Genomic DNA, 14,772 nt, shown 5'->3' with positions numbered 1-14,772 from the left:
AAGGTTTAGACTAATGTATCCATCCATTCTTCTAACAAAGCACTGCAGATCAGATACTTGTGCCAGAAGTTCATTTGTGCTTCTCCTGATACTGATTTAGATGGTTGCCTTATATAGTAGCAATTCTAATAATTAGTAGAACTTTCCAGGTATCTTCAGTTCATTTTGAAATTGCTCTATTTAGATGATAATGCTGATTAAAATTTCTTCCATGCTCTGAAAATTCAAATTTTGTCAAAATACTTTAATATTGCCAAACTGAAATATATTTGAGGTTTTTTCCCTCCTCCTATGGTGCTACTTTTAAGAGACACTACAATGTAGTAAGGGCTAAAGTGTTCAAATAAGAAGTTAGTCGGATGGTTTGGGGATGATTTTCCAGCAGTTTTCAAAAGATAGAATGGTGATGTTTTCAACTAAAATTCCAAAACTGGGAGACACAAAATGACTGCTGGGATTTTAAAATTTTAAATTTTATTACTTTAAGTAATAGTGTTCTGAGAGGAAGCAAGCATTTTCCAATTCCCATTGAACGTCATGTAGTGCAGAGTTCTAACAATATTAAACTTAGAAAAACTGAGTTCTGGAGCATCTCCAGTGTTATTTATATAAGAAAAATATACTTTGAAATGAGGAGAATGGGGTAGAAGAGACTTTACAGAGACCTTTGTAGCAAACACTGAAAAGGAGTTTAGTTTCTCTTTCTCTTGAATGTTTTCTTACCATTCCCCTTCTTTTGTCCTAATAGCTTACTATTTTTGTCACTTTTGGGTTCTTGATTTGGTAGTCTTGATTCTTGTAGGTAGTCTTGATGAAAGAGCTACTGTTCTTATTTTTTTTTTCTGTGTACAGTGAAGACTTTGCTTTTTTGTTGCTATTTGTAAAGGTGTAACTGTTATTCAGATTTTTAAATCCAAAAGTGTTTATTGTGATGCACAGAGCTGGAGTAACTAAGAATTTATAGATGCCATAATGATAAGCATTATGAGAACCCAGTGAAATTGTGTTAGCAGCTATTTCACTTGAATAACACATGTATTAATTTACAGATCTACTTTATGAACATAGTGAAAACAGATTCTAGTAAATTCTATCAGTGATGGTGAAAAGTAAACTGATTATTATCTGTTTATTTACTTTGGAGTTAGGTCCATCTTCTAACTACAGCTATTATTGTATAAACATAAGAAAAAGAAACATAAGAAAAAGAAACTTGCTTAAAAAGGAGCAAAGATTGAACTCCAGATGGCCAACTAAACTAGTAACCATTAAGACAACTGGGTCTTTAAATTAAAATGTCAAACAGATCAGCTAATGATGATGATACCAAACACTGGCAAATGAACTAGCTATTTTTACTCACCTCCTAGGATATCCAATTTTCAGCAGAATTGCTGTCTGAATTGGTATATCAAGTTCACTTCTGACTTCATTAAATTGTTTCTGGCAGCTGCAGTATTAATGGCTAAAATTTTTGCTTTTCTGAAATCTTTCACTTTTCTAACTTTGATCAAAATATAAATTTGTTTGAATCAAAGCTTCTTTTTCTGTTAGTGTAGACATTATGCTGTTTCATTTCCCAACTGCTTGTTCATAAAGATATACATTTTCTAGTGCAGTAGTTTTCACCACCAAAGTTTTTCTCTGTATTAGCATTTCTACAACTGCAGTACTGAGATGATCAGCTTTGTGCAAATTTCAGTAGTGTTTCCACAGTATAACAGTTTTACTGCACACAGTAAGATTAAAACTTGTTTTGTCTTCTGGTATTTTTTACACAGCAGAAAAATCGTTTTAATATGTAATAATTTGCAGGGGTTCAGTTGCTAATGATGAAACTGTTTCACAATTTGTACAGATAAACACAAGGACTGCTCTGGTGTAACTTTACATCTGACACATCAAAAGTGAGTATTTTTAGAATTGCTTACCATTCTTTTTCCATTGGAATAGAAATTGTGGATTATTTTGAAAACATGTGAAGTAAAAATATGTTAAGAATTTTGAACTTGTGTCATCTGTTGGCAAAAAAATTAATTTCTGCTAAGAAACTTGACACAGCTGTGCTATGAGTACTGGGTTAATCCAGTTTAAGAGCTTCTTATTTAGAAATCTCGGATAAGAACAGCAATTATGCAGATGATAGCTTTGTCCTGTTTCACATACTTAGCAGAAAATGCTTGAGAAATGATAGCAAAAAAGATAGGGAAGGGGAACTGCTGTGAAACCGCTTCTTTTTCAGAAGACCTGTTTCAGATGTAATCCAATGCTTAGAAATTAGTAGTATCAAATGGCATTGCCTATCAATTACTTGATATATTGTGTTTTACAGAGGACTTGTTTACCAGAGTTTGGGTTTTCCATTGCAGGCAGCCCTTGATTGCGGGAATGTATCTTATGATGTCTGTGAACACGGTCATACCACCAGGCAGGAAAGGTGAGTCAACATTTTATGAAGTGACTATATGATTTCAGCACCTGATCTAATATTGTTGCTTGTTGTGAAGGAAGATTTGACAGAGGCTTGCTGATATGTAGATGGACAAAGTAATTATTTGATTGATTGAACAAGTGAGGGAAAAAATAGATATGTTTAAGATTGTATCCTATTTCCCTATGACTACATCAATAAAGGCAATCAGTGCTGTATAAACATGAGTACAAATAACAATGAGTATTTCTTAATTTATTTTAATCTAATATTTTACAAAAAAAGGCCCTACCTCTTTTCTAATTCCTCCTCTCTCCTCTAAAAAGCCATAAACGGCTTTGGACTCTTCTTCTCCTTCATTTGTCATTCGTGATATTTGTGATTCTACAAAGACTTCAGTTTTAAAAAATTAATTTCTACCAGTAAGGATCCGCTATTTAAGAATTTTATTCCTGTGTTCCTAGTTGGTTAAAAGATCAAAATCCTGAAATAAAAATAATCGTAATAAAAAGTTTCCGAACTGTTTCTATTCAGAATCCTGGATTTTATCTGAAACTCAGCTTGGAAACTCCTAAAATCCTTTCTTCAGTAGTGCATGGGATGTTCTATTTTAAGGAAGTTGGACACTGACTATACTCTGCTATACCAAAATTTTTAAGGTTATAACCAAGAGCACCATTTATCCCATTCACAGTTAGCTGACTAAATATGATGAGGTGATCAAATACTCAGCTGACTCCAACTGTTTAGTGAATTCAGCAACTTGAAACATTTTTAAATCTTAATTGAAATTAAAAATACTTTGATCTCCAATATGAAAACATCAAATTAATCCCCCACTACCCAAAAGAATGTTTGATCAGTGTAGGAATTTAATTTTTCAACTGGAAGGGTGAGTGAAAAGGGCAAACAAACAGTTCTGTAATTCCTGATAACTGCCTTCTCATGTTCAGTCAAATTTACAGCTCTTAAGTGGAGCATGAAATGTGTAAAGTAGGAAATGTGGCGATAGCTCTCAGAAAGGCATTGGGATTTCTTTGTAGGCTCTCCCTTAGGTACTGTTACTGCACCTAACACAAGTACTGCCCTGTAAACATTGTGCAGCACTTCTCTGACAAAGTCTCTTGTCTAATCCTAAATTAGGTCTGTGCCTTTATAATCAAGACTTCATTGTAAATTGTATCAGTTTAGAAATATATCCATTTATTCTAATTTTCCCCTGAGTATATCATTTACCATAGCTATGTTTATTTTAAGCAACGCTCAACATAGTCTGTAAGTAAATTTATTACTTTATTTTGTTAAACAGCGGTAGTGTACACCGGAAGAAGTTCTTCTGGCTTTCAGCCAGAAAGAATTTATATGTATGTAATTTTCAAGTAACCTGCAGTATATATTAGTTTTTCTTTGCAGTGGCTTGAGATGGACACTGCAGAAGTATAAGATATTATGTATTATCTTTTGAAATCATCTGTTGTCCAGTGTAGGTATGCTTTTTGTAAACCATGCCAAATGAAGTACAGTAATTCAACTTTTCTCTGTTTGATAAATGATCTGTTTGTCATTGCTTATTGCTGTCATATTTTCACAGTGATTGATGCAGACATTGCCTGCCATTACAAAAGGTCTCCAATGCACCTTTTTGCCTATAGAGTTCACACGCACAGACTAGGTAAGAGTAACATAGGAATATCAAATACTTAACAGAAGAATGTTGAGTCTGCAATGTATTTTTTAAAGTATATCTAACTTCTCATGTTTATTGATGTTCTTGTAGGTAAAGTAGTGAGTGGATACAGAGTGAGAAATGGTCAGTGGACATTGATTGGTAGACAGAGTCCGCAACTACCACAGGTTGGTTAGGTTCTTTTTAGTTCTGAATGTAAATTTTAATTATATTTGTTTCAAACTGAGAAGCTGAATTAGAAATCACATGTCCACAGATTTGCATCATGAGATTTCCACTGGTTATGTGCTGTTGTGCTCCTGTGAAGTGGAAGTGAATATTGCCAGATATTATCACAATTAGATTATGATTCAAAAGTTGTTTCAGATATTTAGCACTGTCCTTCTCATCAGTGTCTATTGACACAGAGAATATCAAGCACTTTCACTGATGGCGGTTAATCATCCTCTATTTCAGGCATTCTACCCTGTGAAATATCCAGTAGACATTAGCTATGATGACATCCTAGCAGCCAGATGTGTGTTCAGTGGGGAAGGAAGAACTACAGAGACACACATAGGGTAAATTTTATCTATTTACTCCATTTCAGAGCTTGGTTTTTCCAGGGTATTGGTTATATGTAGAAATATTTTTGTTCTATGTCTTCTTCCAAGGTAATTCTAAGAAACAGTTTCTGCCAGAATGTTTTGTTATGCTGTCTGCTTCAGATTTTAACTCCACACTATGTTCATTGATGTTACTTGAATATTCACTTTGCTCAGTGTTCAGAACACTTTTGAAGTGAAGCTATGCTGCCAAACAACTTGCTCAGGTGTTGGACTGATCTTTTCTTAGAGAAGGATTCAGAAAATCAATTCTAGAAAATATATTTTTTAATCAGGTAACATTATTAACTGCTTATAGTGAAATAATAAAGCTTCACAATTCTGAAAGAAAATTTAGAGAAGCTAATAAAACTCTGATATTATTACCTGCTGCAAAACCTAGCCTTGAAAAATGTGAACTGATACTGCAATTACCTTTTTTCAGGCTTTTATGAAAAACAATCAAACCAGCAATTGTTAATAATAAAAAATAGGAAAATCTGAACTGTGTTAGTCACTGATGCTAACTGGCGGCAGGTGACAGACACAGCCCTGTAAGATCAAGTGGACAAATACAGCTGTGAAAATACATATAATATTAATAAAGTCTTAACTGGCTGTGGTTCTTTGATCTGTAATTTAATGCATATGTAAAGAAACAAAGATAATCTTTGAAAATCTCTCCATTCTGGGAGTGTGTGCTGAAGCATTCCAAGGAAAGAAATTATTTTGCATTAAGCACCCTAGGTTTGCATCTCAGTGGAGAGTTAAGAAATCAGCATGGATTTATCACCTTCCAGTGGACAATTAAGATTCTCATGTGTAACAGTTGGAAAAAACGAGTTGAGAAGAGGTTTTTACAAAACCTTGATTTAGCTGCTGACATTTTTTCACAAGTACAAAAAGTTTCTGTCATGTTTCTGTGACTTTCCCCAAAGTAGTTCCTGTTTGTTGAATAATCCTTACAGTTTAAGAAACAATCTTAGGAATATTATGGTATTTCCTTTCAATGTAGTAATATGCTTTCAGTGGGGAAACTCTCTGTCCTTTCCATTACAGTAGTTGTTATTATTATAATTATTATTTTATTAATTTTTTTATTATTTGCACTATAATATACGAAGGTTATTGTAAGAATAATTCCATATTGTTTATTAGTATTCTCATTATTGTTTTTGGTATTAATATTATTTGTTTATTAATATTTAATATTATTATATTTTACCATAAGTTTTGCTTTGTCCCACTCTGGGGAGGGCAGAAGCGGGGGCAGTGAGCAGCAGTACTTAACTGCCACCTGAAATTAAACCACAACAAATGCTTAGACACAGTAGCATGTCAGGTGAACCACAGTTTGTGCAATTTCCACATCCTGCTTTCTACTGGAGTTTTAAAGAGGAAGCAATTACAGTGATGGATATTGGAGGTCCAACAGTGAAGTTAATGCTTTCTAAAAGCTTAAGCAGAGCTTGCCCAGTCAGAGTCTCATTTTTTGTCTCCAAGGGATGCCAAACTTCCAGTGCATGGAAAAATAACCAATTCCTCTTTTGCAACAGTCTCTTCTCCCGTGTTTCCCTTTCTCCTCTCTGGCTTGTGCTGTTATTGTTGCTATGGTGAATAAATGAATGCTGCAGAATGCTGCTGGAAAAGTCAGCACTGATGTCTTTTGCGAGCAGTTAATAGACCACCTCTGTATTTTTTTAATGAGTGTAGGCTCATTGTTTAATTGTGAAAGCTAATTAAAAAATCTTGGTGTAAACCCCTATATTTTATGAACTTCTGTTAAAAAGTCCTAGCTTATTCATTGTCAGGATTGTAGCTCTAAACAAAAGATACTATATGGCAGAGGAAGAAACAGACCACAGTTTTAAAGAGGCCTTATATACTCTGCTTCACAAAGTAGTATTTTTCAGAAAAATACCACTTACTTGTGCCAGCTGTTTTTTCTGTTGAAGACAGGATTATGTAGCAGTACAGAAGAGCCACTTCTCTTTCAAGTGCATGCACAACATTTATTGAAGAGATTAATTTTGCTAGTGTTTTATCATCCCCCTTGCACTCATGTTTTTGTTACAGAAGCTTACTGACAAGTTATTCTCAAGATGACAGTGCTGCGTTCTCTTTAAGAGATACTTATGGTATCTTAATATGTAATGAAAATAAGTTTTGCAGTATTAGAATCAGTGTGATTGGACAATAAATGAATGCACTTGATGAGCAAAGGGGGAAGATTTGTCATAAAAATAGTTGCTGAAATAAACATGTATGTTATTTGCAACAATTTCAAATTACATTTGTTCAATGTAATTTTCTATTTTTAGAAAAGTGAATAGTAATGAATGATACAGCTGTGTCATATTTAATCAGCACTTGTGCACAGTTGATAACACAATGCAAACTGTGTGGAGTATACTGGAGGAATGAGAAGGAAGAGCAGTTTAAATAGATGGTGCAATTTTCTGTAAAATCAAAAGCAAATTGCTAGAAATTTTTGAGATACGTGGGGGATTTTGTGCACACTGCTTTTCTCCAGTATAAACCAAAAGAAATTTCTGATATTCACTGCAATGCAGGTATTGCATGTTTTAGTTTGGGGTATCTAAACATTTGATTGCAGTGTTTTAGTATCCCGTTAAACAAGTTGTATGAATTAAATAACAGCTGTTCAGCTTATTATTTTCTAAGAACCACATCTTTTCTGTGTAGGGGTACTGCCAATGATGAAATGTGCAACTTTTACATTATGTACTATATGGAAGCCAAGCATGCTGTCTCGTATATGACCTGCACACAGAATGCAAACCCTGAAATGTTCAGAAATATTCCACAGGAGGCAAATATTCCTATTCCTGTCGAGTCTGATGTGCTGAAGATGATGCATGGACATCATGAAGGTGAAAAACACTTGTAATCCGTTTTATTCATGCCATCTTAATGCTCACTGATGTATTTCTCTGTGTTGTGTTGGTAAGCAAAATTTTCACAAAGAGGTAATGCAGTTCTGCATAAAATTCAAATTGCTAATTAATAAAGCATCATGGGATTCTGCTGTTCATTTTGTTAGAAATGTCTGCCATAGTCTTTTTTCTGTTTCCTTCTCATTTTGTCTTCTGATTTCCAACATATTTTTACAGCTGTGTGACCTGTATGCCCTAAAGACTGGCTTCTTTTTCTATGCCAAACTTTATATTTACAGTTTCTTAATGTTTACTTTATCTTCTGTCTATTTCCCACAAAACTGAATTATAACATTGCCCTAGTTTTCTAGAACCCACTGCCATGTTATGGGAGGAATCAAATTTTTACATTGAACAGTTGTAGCCACATAAACTGCAGCAACAGTATTATCCAGAGGTTATCTGACTGATGTGTCTGTGTAGCAAGTACAACTTGTAGGTTTTTTATTTCACTTTTTAATTGTTGCATTGTGTGGTATGACTACTGTGATAAAAATATCAAGTATTCATTTCAGAAGGGCATTTTTTCCTCCATAGGGAGGTAATTCCCTTTACATGCAAAGGTTAACATTGTACCTTAACCCATTTTTCAGAAACCAAGAATAGTGATGCAAGTTCTTTGCTGCAGCAGGCCAGAAAAGAAGAGAAAAATATTTTGGATCAGGGTATGCACTTGCTTATTTCTATGTACATTTATTATTTCTATGTTTATTTCTACTTCTATCTTCTACGGCAAATCTTTTTTTTTTTTTTTATTCCAGTTGTTTTAGTGCTGCATTGTTTGATACAACTACTTTTTATATATAAAAATGCCAAATGTTAATTTCTGAAGGGCATTTTTCCCTAGCAGGGAGGTAACCAATTCTGTTCCCATGTAAAAGCTAACATCATGTCCTAAATCAATTTTTCAGAAACCAAGGATAATGATGCAAGTTATTTGCTGCAGCAGGCCAAAAAAGAACAGGCAGAGATTTTGGATCAGGGTATGTACTTGTTTATTTCTATGTCAGGTAAAGGACTTATTAATGTAAAATACTGATAAATTATATCCTGATCTTTTAACGAGTTATGAAGTTTTTAATCTGTTGATCTTTAGTTGATGCAATTTTGCAATGTCCTGTAAAGCTAATAGGGTTGCATGTTATATAAGAAATAATAAAAAAAATTAGTTTACCACTGATCTCTAGCCTTGTAGGTAAAATTTATTAGCGCATTTTAATCTTATAATGCTTTCCTGTTCTTTGTTTGATATGCTAACAAAAGTTGTGATTTATATGTATGTGCATGTACTCTGTATGTAACTCTTTCCTATTGACTCTTCTTTGATTTCTCAGTTTGTATTATTATGTGTGTATTAGGGAATAATGTTCTTATGATTCAGTATTTGCTGTACATGCAAATGTTGAATTGAGGCTGAGTGCAGCTGTTTAATGCTATTATTTTCACTATATTTGTGTATATGTGCATGAGTGCATTACAACTCACATTGAAATGTGTGTCGTACTTAGCTCAAGGAAAAAATCTGACTGCTATAAAGAATATAGAAATACTCACAATATTATTTATGTTTCAGAAATACCTTAGACTCTGAAGTTCTTTTGAGTTATATACTGTTAAATAAAAATTGCTTCAGTATCAGGATTTTCTTTATACTGAGGGGTAAACCTTGTCAGCTACAGATTCATACACTTTCTATTGAACAATGTTGAGGTTCAAGGATTAAATTAAATTTCCTTTTGCCTTTAAGAAGAGCAAAGATTGGCCAGCATATAGAATTTTTGATAAAACTAGCTTCTAGAGTGTGAAACTGTCTTGAGTGAAAGAACTTTGAACTATTAGAAACAATATTTACAGTGGCATATCTGATGTTTATCTTAGTCAATTCAAGATGCATTTTTTAAGAAAGAAAAACAATTCAAAATTTTTAATCCTGTTTCAGAGCAGAATGAGCTATCTGCTTAAAAATTTGCATCAGAATTCGTGCTGGCAATCTGTTTTACCCTTATGTTACCACTAAATGTGTTACCATTTGATCAAGGTTCTTGTTATGTGTATATTTTATTGAATTCGTTAGTGTTTGAAAAAAAGGGTTGAAAAAGGTCCTGCTGTTAAAATCTTTTTCATTTGCCTTTGAAATGTATGCAATGCTGTCTGGTTTGCTGAGAGCACTGTTTAATATAGGTCCTCATCTAACCTGTTTCTATGGAAACACACAGAATTGTTTTGTTTGCTTGAAATTACTTGGGTTCATGATGTGAAATACCAAAACACAGTAGTTGCTGTGAATTCAATTTCATATTCTTAGTTGTTAGATTAAGATAAATTCTCCCATCATTTACAGGAGCCTCTCTTCAATTTTATATTGATACAGCTCTAACTTCAGTTGAATTATGTCTGAGTAAGCAAAACAACAGGAAAAACCACTTCAGATTTGGGTTTTTTTTTGTCTCCAAAGAGGGAAAGTGGGGTGGCTGGCTTATAAAGTAGGTTTTAGTACTGTAAGTGCTCCCCAGATACACTGGGGAAACTGGGAGCTGAAAATGGTCTGCAAAATGTGCCTGTAAAAATTACATAAATATCGAAGTCCAGTTTTGTAGGGCAAATCAGTTTTAAGCAATGGTGTTTAAAATTCATCCATCTCCTCAAGTAACTTTAGTGAGTTAGCCAGTAGGAACCAAATTTGAACAAGACCTTAATGACAGGAAAATTCTACAGTTTGGAGGGAGGGGGCAGTGGACCCTACACCCACTGGGTTCATTATACAAGTACATCCTTTCACAGAGGTAAAAGACATAAGTCTTTCCCTTTATGGTCTGGCATGACATATTCTGTATTATAACCTTATCTACAAAGCACAGAGACACCAGAACTGAATCTTTGATTAGTTCTGTTGCTGCTGAGCAGCAATAAATTCAGCCTTTGATTTACTCTGAAGAAAGCACATCAACAATTTTCCAATAACTCTGTGTTTTATCCTGCATGGGTTTCTTTCTCTGTGATTTATTATGTTTTAGCAGCTTATTTCCCCCTCCTTAGTTTCAGGCAACTGAAATAAACACTGTTATTTCAGTGTTACCTCAATAAACACTGAAATAACTGTTAAATTGTTGTGCTGCCATTGAGGTGATGCCATGATGATTTTTTTGCCTTTTCTTTTTATATACCTGTTATGTATTCTCAGTATTGTTAGTACACATACTTCTAACTCTCTAAGCCTGATATCTTGGTATAGTCCTGATATTCTGCTAGGTAAAAACCCCAAAAATCCTAAAGTCTCACAGCAGGGGGCCAAAAAGCCTTACACTGTCTTGAGAAACCAAATCTCTCTTCAGAACATACTTTATAAACTACAGTCAACCCCCATCTAAGGAAAAATACTTTAAAATAAGGAAATGTCATGCCATTCATTTAAACTTCTCATTAAGGAATCTGTGTCAAATATACTAATCTACAAAGTCTGTAAAATTGAAAATTCAATATACCATGTATGTTCATTTCAGTGTATTTCACCTTGACGAATTGTTGATCCTTATAAATACCCAGATAGCCCTTTTATCCCTTAACTGTGTTTGGCTTATAATTCTAGAACCAGAGAAAAGGCATTAGAGCTACTTACTAACCTGAAGGTTAGAGATATGGTCAAAGAGACAATTTTTATGTCAGTACCCTTCAATCTAAGGATTTGCCTCAAAAGGGAAAACAAAAAAGTCTGCCATATGAAAGTATCTGCCTAAAAATATTGTGTCTATCTTGTTTGCCTGGGCAGAAGTACCTCCTGTCACCCACAGGATTTTTATTTTATTGATACATCCAGGTTTTATCATTGCTTTTGCATTACATTTTCAATTTCATCATCTTTGCTCATCAGAGGCATATTAATAAACAATGAAAAAGATATAGAAATAAGCAGTAACCATCACAAAGTGAACCAGCACTCTGCATGAAGACAAAGCCAAATCCCTGCTCTGTCAAAATTTAACTGTACTTATCTTAATGAAGCTGACCTCATTATATAGTTTCTGAAACAGCAGTGAAGATAACTGTCCATAGGAAGCTAATTATTGTAGGAAATGCAAATGATTTAGACATTTGGTATATTGGAAGGTTTCCTGTTACTGCTGAAGCATCAAGTCCCTAGTAAAACAAATAATATGTATGCTTATTTTTTGTTCATCAATACAATAGAAGTTTGATTAATTGTACTCAATAGATACAGGAGAGCAAAAATAATTTATTTTTTAGCATTCATGGTCTCTGCCATATGTCTTTACTTGTTGAAAAAATACCTAAATGTGTTTCATTCTGCTTGTTCATCAATTTCCTGTGGCATAGTAGAGTGTAGTGTAGTTTAGGTTTGTTTTGGTATGCAAGCAGTGAAAGCAGCCTTTACTACTGAGAAAGTTTGCTGATGGTCTACCTGAAAGCTTTAGAAAGTTGTGCATATAAACAGTAACAGGAGTAGTTTCTTAAGAACAAGGAAAGCCTAAGACAGGTGATGGTTAATCAGATGTCCAGTATTTAATATTTTGATTGGCTCATGATTTGATATCTCATTTTTTGTATATTAGGTATAAACATAAACTGAAGCAGAAGGGGCAAAATTTTTACTACTAAAATTAATATAATTATTTGGTTGTATTTATATTATTATAATATATATTTCATATATTAAACATAATTAAATAGAATTATGTTTAAATTATTTAAAGTAAAATTCAAGGTTGGCTTGACCTGAAAATTCACTAGAAGCATATAAACCAAAAATCAGATTTTAAGTTTTGTTTTAGAACGGCATATGTGTACACATATGTATGTCACATACACATATATTGGAGAGAAAAGAGGTGAGATTTTCATTCTCGTTCTGGTATTACGTTTGCCATGACACTTACTAAAGTACGTTTTTACTTCTGTCTGGCTTAGAGAATTTAGGAGTTAGTACCAAAAAAGTAATACATATTTTGCTTCTGATGATGGACTCTGAGTCAAAGTTGCAGTTGCTCTCAGCACTGGTGTTGGTACTATGCATACAGTGGGATCTTTTTTCCCTTATCTCTCATTATTTCTTTGTTTCCATGAGACTAAATTATTACAGGAATTCAAATGAGAAAGTACAGTATAAAGGAACATAAGATCTTTCTTTTGCAATGTCCTAGATAGAGTCATGTGAGGTCCCTTTTTCACAGCTGAATGTGTTAACAGAAATCCCATTAAACCTCTTATGTTTAAAGTAATACTGCAGTTTCAGTCCAGCATTCAGATATAAGCTTCTATAAAGCTGTGCTTTGCATTTGCAGTCATTACTATTACTGTCCTAGTGGTGAGATAGGTTGCACAGAAAACGCCTCTTTGCACATCTACCTTGTTGTTTTAGAGGTTAAACTGTGTAGTGAGAGAAATAGTACACAACAGAAAGAAAGCAATATGGCTCTGTAGTCTGAGGCAATCTGATGCTCTCTGATTGCAATGTGTTTTTCTCTAGACTCTTAACGAGAGTTGCAGAGTGGCTGGTTCTAGGTAGCTGGGTAGTCTGAAGTCGAGATCTGTTTTCCCAGTATTTGAGGATATACAAAGCAAAGAACTGAAGTTAAGTCTGCATGTGCACAGCTCCTGCTGAAACTACCTGGAAATGTGGCTTGAATGTAAGGTGTAGAATATGATACAAAGTACCCTGCAAATTCACACTCTGAGATGTTTCTAGGTGGATATGCAAAATAAATGACCATTCTTTTTGTCTAGCAAATTAACAGTAAATGTGGACCTTAATTTCACAGTACAGGCTGAAGTACTTTAATGCAAGCATGTGTTTCAGAAACAGAGTTTATGGAATAAAAATGCTAGGAGAATTCTTTCTGTCCAATTAAAATATTTTTTCAGGAGTTCTTGGAAAGGGAATCTTTATGTATATTTAAGCTTATTCAAATTGTAATGGCTCATTGACTGTAGGAGGAAGTTTCTTTGTAAGAAAGTTTAACATCATACATTTGTACAAAATTGGGTCTGAATAAAAGTTACACAAATCTCCTATTTATTACCTGTTGGATGCATACCCCACCCTTTAATTATTTTCAGTTGTAGAGTATACTTGCATATGAGCGCACACTCACACATGCACACACAGCGATAAGTATTTTGCACAAGCTATTTGTTAGACAGCTGGAAATATTTTGCTAGGTGGTAGCTGAATCTGTGAGTTGGGAAACTGAAATGTCTGTGTTAAGTTGCGTATTTTCTGTAAAGTTCTGGATTTCTAAGGAAAGTTTGGTACAAGGAAAATACATTGAATGAGGTCTTTTTGCATCTGGGATGGAAATCTCTGATTGGTTGAAGTGAAAGAAGGAGATACAGCTTGCTGCCCATCTCTCTTTTGTTTCCTTAAGGGGAAAAAAAAAATAAGAGAGAGGGAAATGTGAAGGGAGGCCTGCAGTATATTGTGGGACAGGTGTTGAAAGTTAAGTTGAATCAACGTGCAGTCAGGTCTTTAGTTTTTTAATAGTGTGTTGTTGTGATAATGTTACATGGCAAAGCTGTGGAAGCAGCATCAACCAATAAGATGATGTATTTTTATGCCAGCATGGGTTACATTTCATTCTGAAATAAATTTTTTATAATCTACCCTTGCTAGTTTGTATATGACTGTAAGAAAAGAGAGGAGTTTGATTTGGTAGGTGTTGAAAAATCCTTAGGAGAGACTTGAAACAAAAGACAAATTTGTGTTACAGTATTGATGTGGGATGTGTAGAATAAAGTGTTTGAGATATTTTCAGATTAAGGCCAGAGGTTCAAGAAAATCTTACGATGTTTTCAGACCTTGGCAACATGTTTAGGGCTCAGATTGTATGGGCTCTCTTAAAGAGAGTACAAAAGATAAAAGTGACTGAATTAAACCTTGGAAGAAAATACTACTGAAAGAGGTACTAAGAGTGATATATACTGCTAGGAAATTATAAATAGGGAGGTTCAGAATAGCAGGGGTTTTGCTTGCTCTGTCAACACTGAATGATCCTGCTTGAAATTCTAAATAAAAGATGAACCTTTGATTTGGTTATGATAAGATTATTCTTTATCATTAAAAAGGCATCTTCAGGACAGTAGAAAAGGAATATCAGATCT

At 34.0% G+C, this 14,772-nt stretch overlaps 1 protein-coding gene across 11 annotated transcripts in view; it reads left to right on the top strand.

The window, feature by feature from the left end:
* Positions 1-14,772, top strand: part of PAM (peptidylglycine alpha-amidating monooxygenase) — a 134,304-nt gene that overhangs the window by 79,631 nt on the left and 39,901 nt on the right. For all 11 annotated transcript variants that reach the window (XM_014261482.2, XM_014261481.2, XM_014261486.2 and 8 more), the window contains exons 8-15: positions 1,859-1,907; positions 2,370-2,437; positions 4,023-4,103; positions 4,209-4,285; positions 4,575-4,678; positions 7,409-7,596; positions 8,253-8,324; positions 8,571-8,642. In XM_014261482.2, the coding sequence (XP_014116957.1) occupies positions 1,859-1,907; positions 2,370-2,437; positions 4,023-4,103; positions 4,209-4,285; positions 4,575-4,678; positions 7,409-7,596; positions 8,253-8,324; positions 8,571-8,642 (711 nt within the window). The remainder of the gene's footprint in view (positions 1-1,858; positions 1,908-2,369; positions 2,438-4,022; positions 4,104-4,208; positions 4,286-4,574; positions 4,679-7,408; positions 7,597-8,252; positions 8,325-8,570; positions 8,643-14,772) is intronic.

This window comes from Pseudopodoces humilis, chromosome 4 (assembly GCF_049639895.1).
Source record: "Pseudopodoces humilis isolate 2021_Gansu_Grassland_sample_001 chromosome 4, ASM4963989v1, whole genome shotgun sequence".
NCBI lineage: Eukaryota > Metazoa > Chordata > Aves > Passeriformes > Paridae > Pseudopodoces > Pseudopodoces humilis.
This window is presented reverse-complemented; position numbering and strand designations above follow the sequence as displayed.